The sequence below is a fragment of the Cannabis sativa genome, chromosome 1, assembly GCF_029168945.1.
Source record: "Cannabis sativa cultivar Pink pepper isolate KNU-18-1 chromosome 1, ASM2916894v1, whole genome shotgun sequence".
Lineage (NCBI taxonomy): Eukaryota > Viridiplantae > Streptophyta > Magnoliopsida > Rosales > Cannabaceae > Cannabis > Cannabis sativa.
In genome coordinates, this window is record NC_083601.1 from 50,692,729 (window position 1) to 50,705,427 (window position 12,699).

A 12,699-nucleotide genomic window follows, 5' to 3' on the forward strand; every position below is an offset into this window, starting at 1 on the left:
TTTCTCTATTGGATATTTCAACTTGACCACTAGTTTGAGGATGATATAGTGTACTGACTTTGTGTGTAATGCCATAATTTTTCATGAGATGCTCAAATCGCTTATTATAAAAATGTGTATTTATCACTAATGATAGCACGTAGTGTACCAAAACGGGAAAAAATATTTTATTTCAAGAAACGAACCACCACTTTGTGGTCGTTTGTGTGACATGCAACAACTTCGATCCATTTGGAAACATAATCAAGTTCAACAAGAGTATACAAATTTCCAAACAAATTAGGAAAAGATCACATAAAATTAATACCCCAAACATTAAATATATCAATAATAAGAATAAGGTTTAAAGACATCATGTTTCTTCTAGACAGACTTCCTAACTTTTGATAACGTTCACAGGCTTTAGAGTATGCATATGTATCACAAAAAATTATGGGTCAATAAAAACCACATTATAAATTTTCTGCAACAGTCTTTTTACTACTGAAATGGCCTTGACAAGCATGATCATGACAAAAAAGATATGATTTTAGTTTGATCGTAATTCAGGATACATCTACGTACTATCTGACCAGGATACTATTTAAACAAGTATGGATCATCCTAGATAAAAATTTCACCTCGGAATAAAATTTATTTTTATCTTGTTTAGACCAATGAGATGATATTTCACCAGTAACAAGAGTATGTACAATGTCAACATACCAAGACAGAGAAGAAATATACATCAATTGTTCATCAGAAAAAGTTTCGGTGATAGGGGTAGGCTCTTACTAGTTTCAATAACTAGCCTAGATAAGTGATCAACAACAACATTTTTAGACCCATTTTTATCATGAATTTCCATATCAAACTCTTGTAAAAGAAGTATCAAATGAATTAAATGTGATTTTGCATCTTTCTTTGACAAGAGATATCTTAAAGTAGCATGATGAGAATAAACAATTATTTTAGATCCTAGTAGATAAGATCTAAACTTTTTTAAGGCAAAGACTACAGCAAGGAATTCTTTCTCAGTTGTAGAATAATTTAATTGAGCTTCATTCAGAGTTTTGCTAAAGTAGGAAATAACATCTGGTATTTTATCAATCCTTTGCTCTAAAACAACTCCTTTATCATAATTAGAAGCATCACACATTATTTCAAAATGAAGGTTCCAATCAAGAGGTCGAATAATGGGTGCAGTAGTTAACATAGTTTTCAATTTCTCAAAAGCAATATGACAATCATGATTGAAAATAAATGCAATATCTTTTCCAAGTAAATGGTACAGAGGCCGTAAAATTTCGCTAAAGTATTTTATAAATCTTCGGTAGAAACTAGCGTGGCCTAAGAATGATCTAATTTCTTTCACATTCTTAGGTGGTGGAAGTTTTGAAATAAGATCAATTTTAGCTTTGTCAACTTCGATTCCCTTAGATGAAATTACATGTCCTAAGACAATCCCACGTTTTACCATAAAACAACACTTTTTTTTCCAATTAAGCACTAAATTCTTTTCTTTACAATGAATCAAGACAAGAGACAAATGGTGTAAACATTCACCAAAAGAAGATCCATAAATTGAAAAATCATCCATAAAGATTTTCAAAAAAATATTCAACCATACCAGTCGCAAGTGCATTGCATAAGCCAAAAGACATGCGCGATAAGGAAAAGTTTTATAAGGACATGTAAAAGTGGTATTTTCTTGATCCTCGAGTGCAATCAGGATTTGGTTGTATCCCGAATAACCATCGAGAAAGTAGTAGCTTTCGTGACCAACTAATCTTTCAAGCATTTGGTCAGTGAAAGATAACAGGAAATGGTCTTTTTTGGTGAGGCTATTCACTTTTTGTAGTCAATGCACTCCCTCCAGTTTGAATTTTAGTGGGAATTAATTCATTGTTTGCATTCTTGACTATAGTAATTCCAGACTTCTTAGGAACAACATGGATCAAACTGACCCATGAACTATAAAAAATATGGTATATAATAGCCACGTCTAATGATTTAAGTATCTCATCTCTAACTTCCTCTTTCATGTTTGGATTTAGCCTTTTTTAACACTCGCGGGTTGGCTTTGCATTTTTTTTTCTAAATGGATTCGATGCATGCATACTGAAAGACTAATTCCTTTGATGTCAGCCATGGTCCACCCTATGGCTTCTTTGTGATTCTTAAGGACTTGTACCAATTTCTTTTCTTGTTTCTTGTCTAAACCAGATGCAATGATAACAAGGAAAGTTTCTGACGCTCCTAAGAATGCATATTTTAGATCTTCGGGTAAAACCTTTTATATCTAACTTTAGTGGTTTAGGGAGTGACTGTGGTTCTAACTGGAGAAAAGGTTCAATTGATTCAACTTTGTTGTTCCATTCTTCCGTGTTTATTAATGGTGTAGACTCTAACAAAAAATTACACTATCAAAAGAACTTTTAAAATTCATACCAAAATGACTTGCACAGTTTTCAAAAGAATTATCTTTGTTCAGCAAGAAATTATGCGTGATAGGATCAATAAAATTTACCTCATATACATCATCACATTCAACAGATTTATTAGCAATATTAAAAACATTAAGCTCAACAGTCATATTTCTAAATGATAATTTAAGAACACCATTACGACAGTTGATGATTGCATTCGATGTGGCTAAAAATGGTCTACCCAAAATGATAGGAATTTGAGCACTTATGTCTTTAACAAAACGAGTATCAAGAACAATAAAATCAACAGGAAAATAAAATTTATCTACCTTTATCAAAACATCTTTTATGAAACCTCTAGGAATTTGCATAGACCGATCAACTAACTGAAGTGTCAAAGATGTTAGTTTTATTATCCCTAAACCGAGTTATTTATAAATAGAATAAGGCAATAAATTAAGGAAATTACACTACATAACTCTTTTAATTTAATGCCTTTAATTTTTACCCTCTCTTTCAAAATCTATTATGTTTATCTCTTCTTTCAATTATTCTACTAATTTTACCCCTATCACTTCACGATAGTTTTCATTCTTCTCTAATCAAAATTTTGTCGAAACTTTTCCACAAACTTACACATTTATTTACAAAGAACACAGATCTATTATGTTTGAAATTATATCTGAATTATGTGAGTGTGTGAGAATAATTTATATACTTACAATACTCATAAAAAGAAATATATTTAAACTAAATTTTAACCCACTCAACCCAACCCAACCCAACCCGTGCAACCCTAGTTGAATATAGTGATGTCGGGTGAAATTGTGAGTACAAATATAATCAAAGCTTTACAAACTTTTCCTTTCGAAAAAAAAAAACCCTTTGGAACTTTGGCGCGTCTCAGCGTGATCACTCAGGTCAGAGAGAAATGGCGTCCAATGATGAATGTATAGCTATCAATCCCTATGCCGTCCCCAAGAAAAGGTGTGTCTACTATCTCAAAGTCTCATTTTGTTGTTTAGGGTTTAATTACTGTCACTGCTACTTAAAATGGAGTATTTGGTTTGATAGGGCTTTCCACTTGATTGTCAGAATTTTTTTGTGATGATGCACCATGGTTGATTGAATTGATTCTAAGCACATGGATTTGTTAGGATGTAAACATTGTAGGTGTTGTTTGATTGTATGTTTTTGGCGCGGTTTGTGCTGTGATCTTAACATTGCGCTCAAACTCGATTGTGTGTTTGCTAATTCTTCATGTTGTTTTGGCCTCATTGTTTAGTTTTTGATGTTCTTCCGTTGTCTCGTCACAAATGTGTGGTTTTTTCTCTGATTTTTTAAATTTGATGTCTATTAGGAAGAAGATTATTGGGTTGGATGAACTTGTGTCTGATTTTTATAAGGAGCAAAGCAAAAATGTAGAGAAGGAATCTAAACGAGCAATGGCACCAAAAAAGAAATTTTTTCGTGAAGAACAAGATATGAAAGAAGCTTCTTTGTCTAAACTTGTTGATGAGTGCCACACACAGGTAGAATATTTTTGCTATTGTAATATCTTAGGTGGTGTTTGGTTGGAAGGAATGAAAACATAAAAATAGGAATGGGAATGGAGATAGAAATAGGATTGGAATGAAATCAAATTTAAAACGCTTAAAAAAATTGATAAAAAAATTAATTTTTTTTTCATTTTTTCTTTCCATTTCAAAATAGAATAGTCATTCTACCAAAATTATGGAGAAGTCATTCCATTAGAATGACATTCCAATACTTTATAATGCAACTAAATAAATGACTTTCCATTCCATTTCATTAGCTCTAACCAAATGTCACCTTAGTGTTAATTTTAGGCAGTGAATCATAATTTGTAATTGATAACATAAACAACCTTCTACAGATGATAGAACTGAGCGGTGAAGAGGAGACTTCAGAATGGGGCATTCAGCTTTTTCGAGACCAGGTTTAAATTGAAAGATGACAAGCTTGAGATTGCTCTGTATTGCTTAATAGTATTCTAAGGTTTTGGTATCAGCTAAATTCTGGACAAAAATTCCTTGTGTTGAAATGTGTGAATTTGTAGAAATCGCCACCTAGTCTGTGTCCAGTGGAAGATTGTGGTCTTTTGAAGTCTTTCATGAATAGTGAACTCAATTCTCTGGTTGAACTTTCTTTGGAGAATGGTTAGTTATTTTACTTTACATAATTTTGTTGATTCTCATTTCTTAGTAGTTCTAATGCTTCTTTCCCTGCCTCCTCCTCTGCTCTGTTAGGAGACTCTTTTATTGAAGGATTGCTTGTGGGTGGCTGGCTTACGAAATTAGTGCTCACATATGGTGGTCATGTAGAAGATTCAATAGCTGTGTGGACGTATAATTTGGGTGAGTTAGTTTGTGCATTTTGTTTTTGATAGTGCTGTTATGTTTTCTAAAGCGCTTGCCTTCTGTCGTCAGTATTATATTCAACAAAAGAGAATTTGAGAACATCCGCATGTGATTTCTGGTCTGCTATTCTTTCATTGAAAAAAGAGGTGAATTGGGGAATTTTTATTATGTATCATTTATTAAAGGAATGCTAATTATTTGTAATTCTTCTAACAAGATTGATTTACAGCCTATCAAAATAGATCGGTTTCCTAGCTATTCTGAACTAAGAAAAGCTCTTGAAGTCTATGGATTTCTCTTGTCTAACATTGGAGCTGCTGATGCCAGTAAGTTTTTTTGCAATATTCTATCGACCGTGAAACTACTTGTAGCTATATTGTGTCCTTTCTGATGTGTTAGTTGAGTGAGATTGATAATGTTCCATCTGTTTTTAAGGGTTCAATGCGTGTTTATCATGCATGTGTGCATATGGGTCATATGAATACATTTTTGGTACACTCATAGCACATGTCATGTGATACACTTTTGGTACACATGTGTCATAGCAAACGAGTCATATGCATACATTTTTGGTGCATGATTGCAAGTAGCATAGATAGATTGGTAGTATGCATAAGCATAAGGCTCCAATTGTTATTTTTATGTCCAACGCCACCTCGAAATGGTTTACAGCTGATGTTGCATTTCTGACTTATTCTTTGTTTCTATTTTTACTGGACATCAGTGTACTACATTTGTGACATCTTTGCCCCTTATTGTACATCTCACAAATTCTTGTAATTTTGTCATAGAATCTAGTTGTGTGGGGCCTTCTCAAAATATTAGATCTTGGATCAAGTTTGTTACTGCTTCTTGTCAATTTAGGTAAGCAGTGAATTTAAAATAAGTCCTACTACAATTTAAGCTTCCATGTTTTTGCATTTTGTTTCTTCCTTGTTTATACTACTGCTATGATATTCGTTTTAGCACTTGCTTCATGTGAAGGCCGAAAAAACTTGGAAAGAATTTTCACTGTTTTTTTTTGGTTTGGTTCTCTATAGAAGTAAGTGGTCTATTTTTTCAACATCAGAAGCTGAAGAGTTAGTTGAAGTCATCATTTGTTTCTTTTTAGACCGCCAGCTTCAAGGTCTGTCTGTGCTTTTGTATGAATGTGCACAAGCAGTTATTGGTTACTTCACAGACGAGGAATGGAATGCCAGCTGTGAGAAAATTGCAAAATCTCTTGCATGCAGGTTAATAGTGCTAATATGTTACTTTTCTCAGAAAAAAAATATTTGTATGACTTACTGCATTGATTTATTGTTCTATGGATGGATACATTTGTTTATTGCTGTACATTGGCTTTATAACAACAATTTCAATAATATATTATATGTTAAACTTCAGTAATTTGTTCTTTGCATGATGAACAATGGATATTTAATAATATGCTAGGGGCATCTTTATATATTTGAGATTGCATTTGCTGAATTAATTTGTACACTCCAGCGTGCTTTTTCTACCACCCAAGATAAAATTTGAAGTCTTTGATTATCTTGTGAATGAGCTTGGCCATATTTCAATTTGTGGTCTTTCATAAGAACAGCAAAAACTCAATATATGTATAACTTAAGTTTCGGTGCCTTCTCTCTTTCTTGTGTGTTATTGTGGATTCTTTTCTTTTACAGAGTACCAAAAGACATGAACTGCATAAGAGTTGTAGAATGCATTTCTGGAATTGACGATCGCAGTAAGCAGCTTAGAAGTGCAGTTGCTTTTGAAATTCTTATTGGTTTCTTTGATAATAAGGTCACTTCCTGTGCCCTTGCCCTTCATTTTCAGCTTGTATTTGTCCACTTTACGAGGCGTGTGACAACTCAGCATTGCAGATTGATTATTTAACCTTCTGTGCAGGCTGCCCACCCGGATGACATCCTAAGATTGCTTATTGGAATTAATTTGAAGGACAAAAGGTGTGATCTATATAAGATGTACATGTACTTAATTTTAACTCAAAACTGGCTCTTGTCGAAGAATCTTTTAGAAGACAATGGAGTTTTGAAAGAAATGTACAACTTATATCTAAGAAACTGCTCTTGTCAAATAAGCAGCACCGATCTGAGGACTTTTGCATCGAAGGTATGGAGCTTCGTTTGTTTTATCTTTCATGTCTGTTCTTGGATGTTTGTTATCTTTTCATAATGATTTCTTTTCTCAGGTCCGTGACAAGGCCTCATTTCTTCTACAAGGAGCCACCAAAATATAGTCTACTCCAATATTATTAACAAGGTCTTGAAATGTGTATATTTTTGGTATTTGGATCTCTCCCAGGTAGTTAATCTTTACAATTTTCTTGTGAATATGATTTAAATTAAGTATGTGATCATGTTTAGGAAGTGCTTACAGCAATTTATTCTGGGTAATCTGTTCCTGCCGTTATGGAGTTTTGCTGTTAGAATCTTCTGTGGAAACATTGTTTTGACTTTTGAGGCTAGGCATGACATTGGGTTATGGAAACTTTATCCAAACAGATGGTATTATTATGATTGGTATTTGGGTTTTAGAATCTTGAAGAGTTTTAAAGGCGGTTTTTAACTAAAAACTGAAATCATAAAAAATAGAACATTGCTATGAGGCACTCATGGTGTTTAGCACCACCATGAAGTGTCATCTTATAATTGGTTAGTAATTTTTTAAATATTTATTAAAGTAAAATAAGTGAGATCTGATATTGAGTTGCATTAATAACGATATTACACTTTAGAAAGGTGTTAGACATCATAGGTGTCTTTTAGCATTTCTCTGAAAAAATATGTGCATGTACGACGTAGCTTTTATTTAAAAAAAAAGGATTTTTTCTATAATAAACTAAAAATGGAACAAGTTTACATTTATGATCCCAAAAAGGGCAATAAACAAAAATAGAAACTAAAAGTTGTTAAATTACAAAAATACCAGCCAAGGAAAATGGAAGCCTCCATCTTCTTCGTGATCCAGCGGACGAATCCCAACAATCCATTCTCAACCATTTTCCTTCCAAAACCAGGAAAATCAGATCTAAAAAAAATGTAGATCTCAAGGGAAAACAACTTAAATTCTGAAAATTCAAATACAAAAACAGAAAGAAAAAAAATCATACAACCTCCATTGTTGTACAAAAAAAACTCAAAAACAACATTCAGTCAAAAAAGCAAATCGCGTTCAGAGATGAAGAATCAAATAGAAGGAGATTTGGAAATCATTGAAACTCACCCATGATTGAATCAGAGAAAGAATTGAAGGTAATAAAATATGAAAAAACAAACATCATTTAAGCTTTCAGAAAAAAAAAAACCAAAAAGCAACCACAAAATAACATTTTAAAAACACCTAGACATAAACAGCCTAAAAGATGAACAATTGGGAAAAAGCATATTAATAACAATCTGCAAAACATGAAATTACTAAAAAAATTGTTCATTGTGAAATAAAATTAAACAACACTAAAACTACTAAAACTAAACATTAAAACAACTGTTTAGAAAAGGCCAATAGAACACTAAAATAACAATCAAACAACGAATTAAAAATAAGGAAAAAATGTTATGAAAACTTAAAACCTTCGTACAAAAAATGAGAACAAAAACAACAATAATCCCTAAAAAATTTCATTTAAAACTTAAAAACAACTAATAAGAAAACCCAAACTGACAAAAAGAAAAATAGTGTAGTTTGGTTAAATGATGCTAAAAACTATTTAATAGCAGTAACAAAACCAAAAAAAAAAAACTAAAAAAACAAAAATGAGAACAAAAACAAAATAAAAAATAACGGCTGATTAAAAATTTCAACTTAAAAAAATAAAAAAAATTCAAGGTAAACAACTCTTGGGTTTAACTTTAGGCTTCACTTCCAAATCAGAAACTTCATCCTCGAAGTCAAAATCGGAGAGAACCTAAAACGTTATGGAGAAAAAAAATTAAAACACAAAACAGCAAACGAAAAACAAAACAACAAGAAAAAAACTAAAAAAAAATAAAAAAATAACCCAACTTACATCCTTGACAAATCTCGAAGATTTGGTTCTCTTTGCCTTACAAGATTCAATCTTAGCTGGAAAAATCTTTTTTTAGAACCAGATGGCTCTGCAGCATCACCCATTCCCTTCTTTGCAATGTCTTTCAAACCCATTTTAGGATTGTAGCATAGATGGGAGTTTGAAATCCATGGGTTAGGGCTTCACAGGGGATGATAGTGGGTTATGGAAAAAAAAAAAAAACTAACAGAAAATAAAAGAAAAATTAAAAAAAATGAATGAAAGAGAAGAAGGTGGACGAGATGGAGTGTAATATTGGAGATGAAAGAGAAGAAGGTGGAAGAGATGGAGTGTAATATTGGAGAAAACCTATGACATAAGCATGCGTAGGTATTTGTGTAATTATCAAACTTTTTAAAATATAATATTGAAAAATAATTTTTTTAAAAATGTTTAAATAACCGAATAAAAATAAAAATGTAAAAAAATAGCAAAAAAAGATACCAAGTGTAAAAATCCAAAAAAAAAAAAGATACGTTCATTCATAAAGCATTAAAAAATATTAGACCTCACGATCGTTACAACAAATGTTCGTAGGAATAGTAGTAACATCAAGGCACCCATAAAGGTTCTGGGTAAAAGTCCAATTAGTCACGTTATGGGCCATAAAATTACATGATCTAGCCGTAAAACAAAATAAACAGGTAATGAAAAAGGAACAATTCTTTTACAAAATAAAGAGTAGTTTTCAATTTCTCATCGGGGTTCGACACCGTTGAGAGTGTTGATCACTATCTTTGATCGCTTTCCACCAGGAGAAACTAATGTCCTTTGTCCTTTGCAACCTCAAGCGCCAAGCAAACCGCAGTTGCTTTGCCACAAAGAACATTAGAAAAGTCTATTCTGGCCGTAAACACCCAAAGCACCTTGCACAGGAAGTCTCTAGCAACAATTGCTACACACATATGCTCATCTCCAACCTTAGCATCACAATTTAATTTGATCCAGTCTTGAAGTTAAAGAAGCAAACTCGTTTCTCTCTTGTTCCTTCCCATTGCTCCTCATGCTCACGCTTTCTTTTCCACATCTCTTTGATTTCTTTTTCATCCTTTTTCAGCCTACCTTCCTCTTCGGATATCTAAATGCTTAAAACAATAGCCAAAATAATGGAAATAGCCAAGACTTCAACATACCCTCATCTGCATTTTTCTTCTCCACCATTCTTGTTTAGTTAATAATTCTCTAATCTTTAATTTCAGTTCTTGTTTAAATTCTTTTGAATGTTCGTAGTGTTGATCGTATTTCCCTTGCATCATAGACACATAATAATTAGTACAACTAGAATCTGAAATCATTAAAAAAATTAACTGTAATTAGGCAATGTAATCTAGTGCTGTCTTTATAATAATTAAAATCATATATGTATTATACAAAAAGTTTTTATTTTTTATAGTTACTTTGATGATTTTGAGAATATTCTTAATGGAATGTTGGGTTTTTGGGCTTCTTATTATTGAATTTTTGGCTTCTTTCTAATTTCAATTTGATAATTTATTAGTGGATTGGGCTTATTATAAAGATAATATCTTTCTTCTAATAACTAAAATCAAACTATTCTAATTTAATTTGTTTGTTATATAAGACTTTTTTTTTTAGAAAAAGCTAGAGGCCATGGCCACCTCACAATTATACATACCACTGTATATGAAATTAAATGTTAGTTGTTTCATTTCAAGATTATGCTGTTTTTATTTTGTGAGGTTAAATTATTTTTATTTTTAAATTATTTTTGCTACTAGAATACAATAATTATTTTTTTCATATAAACCGTAAAAGTAATTAAATGATTGAAACCCTTCTCAGGTTATAATTCCTAACTCTGGGTTTATAAAATATTCTTTATTTGAAATTTGGATTTTATAGAGCAAATATAATGAGTTCTTGAAAGAAGTGTACAATTGCAAAAAAAGAAAAAAAGTATTTGTGAATTAAATTTCATCTTACTGTATAAATAAATAAAAAGTTAAGAGTAATTTGCGGCATAAATACTTAAGTTTTATGCCGAGTAGCAGATAAATACCTAAGTCCTATTTTTGGCGGTAAAAATACCTTCTGTTAGGGTCCTGGAACTTTCGTAGGTACCTGGACGTTAAGTGCCAGATCAGGATCCACGTGTCACTCGTTAATTGGTGCATGACATTAAATTTTTTTATTTATTATTTAAATAATTATTTAAATGTTTTAAAATTATAAAAATTAATAAAAAAACTAAATATAATTAATTTTAATTTTTTAACATTTATTTCTTTTCCATTTGTTTTTCTTTGAATTAACAAATAAACTCAAATTGAGAAATTGAAACACAGAAAAGAACAAAACCCAGAACCTCAAATAGTCTTCTCCATCGTGTTCTTCATCTCCCTCACCATCGTCTTCAACCAAAAATCTCAAAAAAATTTCTCACCCAAAACTATTCACCCATTTTTTCTTTTTTTTTTTTTTTGCAAAAACCATTCACCCAATTAAAGCTCAAAAACATTCTCACTAAGAGAAAACTGATCTAACCAATCCAACAAACAAAGGAATTAAAAATAAAAATTAGTTCTTGGGAATGTTTACGCCAACAATCTTAGCAGGTGTAATCCTGAGAAGATTACCAGGCTTTCCAGGAAGAGCGCCTTTGATCATAACAACATTGAGTTCTTTATCGATCTTTACAATTTTGAGCTTTCGAATCTTACGCTTGGTCCCTCCCATTCGACCAGGCATCTTCTTCCCCTTGTAAACTCTCCCAGGAGTGGTTCCAGCTCTAATGGAACCCAGAGCTCTATGGCTTTTGGACCCATGAGTCATCAGACCCCTCTTGAAGTGATGACGTTTGATACCACCCTGAAACCCTTTCCTAATCGTCGTCCCCGAAACATCGACCAAATCCCCTTCCTTGAAAAGCTCCTCCAACACCAGCTTTTGGTTCGCCTCGAACCCCTCCACCGATTGCAGCCGAAACTCCTAAAGATGGCGCATAGGGATAGCTCCGGCCTTCTCTAGATGACCCATCTCCGGCTTGGTCAGTTTCCGGTCCCTCACACGGCGGTATCCCACCTGAACGGCGTCGTATCCATCGGTGGCCTGGGTCTTGACCTGGGTGACAATGTTGCCTTCCTTGAAGCTGACGATGACCTCTTGGTTCGCACCCCTTGTTCCCAGAAGACGATGAGGAACCCCTGGCCTGAATCGCAGAAGAGAAGGAGGAACGAGATTTTCTCAGATTTTCTAGGTTTGTATTTTTTTTTGGTGAATTCTAGGTTTGTATTTAATTTAAGTTTATGTGTACTTTAATTTTGTAATTTTTTAAATTTAAAAAATAAGTTTTATTTTTATTTTTTATACATTTAAAATATATTATTTTAATTTTAAAATGATTTTTAAATAAGTTTTAATGAATTTTAAAATGAAAAATAAAAATTTATGATGTGGACTAATAAAAGGGTGACACATAGATACTTACTTAGAAGAAAACGGAGAGGTACCTACAGAAGTTTCAGGACCCTAACAGAAGATATTTTTACCGCCAAAAATAGGACTTAGATATTTATCTGCTACTCGGCATAAAACTTAGGTATTTATGCTGCAAATTACTCAAAAATTAATTATAAAAGTATAAATAAAAAAGACCTCATAAATAAATAGGAACTAATTAAATATTCACATCAAATATAGGGCAAATAAAAAAATGTAAATTATTTCATATATTATTTTTTTAATTTTTTTTAAATTTATGATTTGGATTGTTACTGTAGTTGTTCAAGTAATTTTTATGTAGATTGTTATGTGGATTTTAATTGCCATTTAAATTATGTTATTACGTGAGTTGTTATGTAAAAATATAAAAAAAAATTCTTTAAAATATAAAAAT

General features: G+C 32.0%; 1 protein-coding gene and 1 pseudogene across 1 annotated transcript; one reads left to right on the forward strand and one right to left on the reverse strand.

The window, feature by feature from the left end:
• Positions 1 to 3,154: 3,154 nt before the first annotated feature.
• LOC115707312 (uncharacterized) lies at positions 3,155 to 7,334 on the forward strand. The gene is made up of 12 exons (XM_030635225.2): positions 3,155 to 3,395; positions 3,769 to 3,940; positions 4,306 to 4,368; positions 4,489 to 4,588; positions 4,679 to 4,786; positions 4,859 to 4,935; positions 5,019 to 5,115; positions 5,581 to 5,653; positions 5,830 to 6,021; positions 6,457 to 6,577; positions 6,683 to 6,907; positions 6,987 to 7,334. The coding sequence occupies exons 1-12, from the start codon at positions 3,340 to 3,342 to the stop codon at positions 7,032 to 7,034; spliced, it is 1,332 nt and encodes a 443-aa protein (XP_030491085.1). The 5' UTR covers positions 3,155 to 3,339; the 3' UTR covers positions 7,035 to 7,334.
• Positions 7,335 to 11,322: 3,988 nt separating this feature from the next.
• On the reverse strand, positions 11,323 to 12,044 carry LOC115703981 (large ribosomal subunit protein uL3c-like; annotated as a pseudogene).
• Positions 12,045 to 12,699: the final 655 nt, after the last annotated feature.

Excerpts from the sequence above, each read along its gene's own strand:
- LOC115707312 (XM_030635225.2), top strand. The coding sequence starts at position 3,340 with ATGGCGTCCAATGATGAATGTATAGCTATCAATCCCTATGCCGTCCCC. Across the intron at positions 3,941-4,305 it reads TTGATGAGTGCCACACACAG|ATGATAGAACTGAGCGGTGA; the intron begins GTAGAATATTTT and ends AACCTTCTACAG. Across the intron at positions 4,589-4,678 it reads TGAACTTTCTTTGGAGAATG|GAGACTCTTTTATTGAAGGA; the intron begins GTTAGTTATTTT and ends CTGCTCTGTTAG.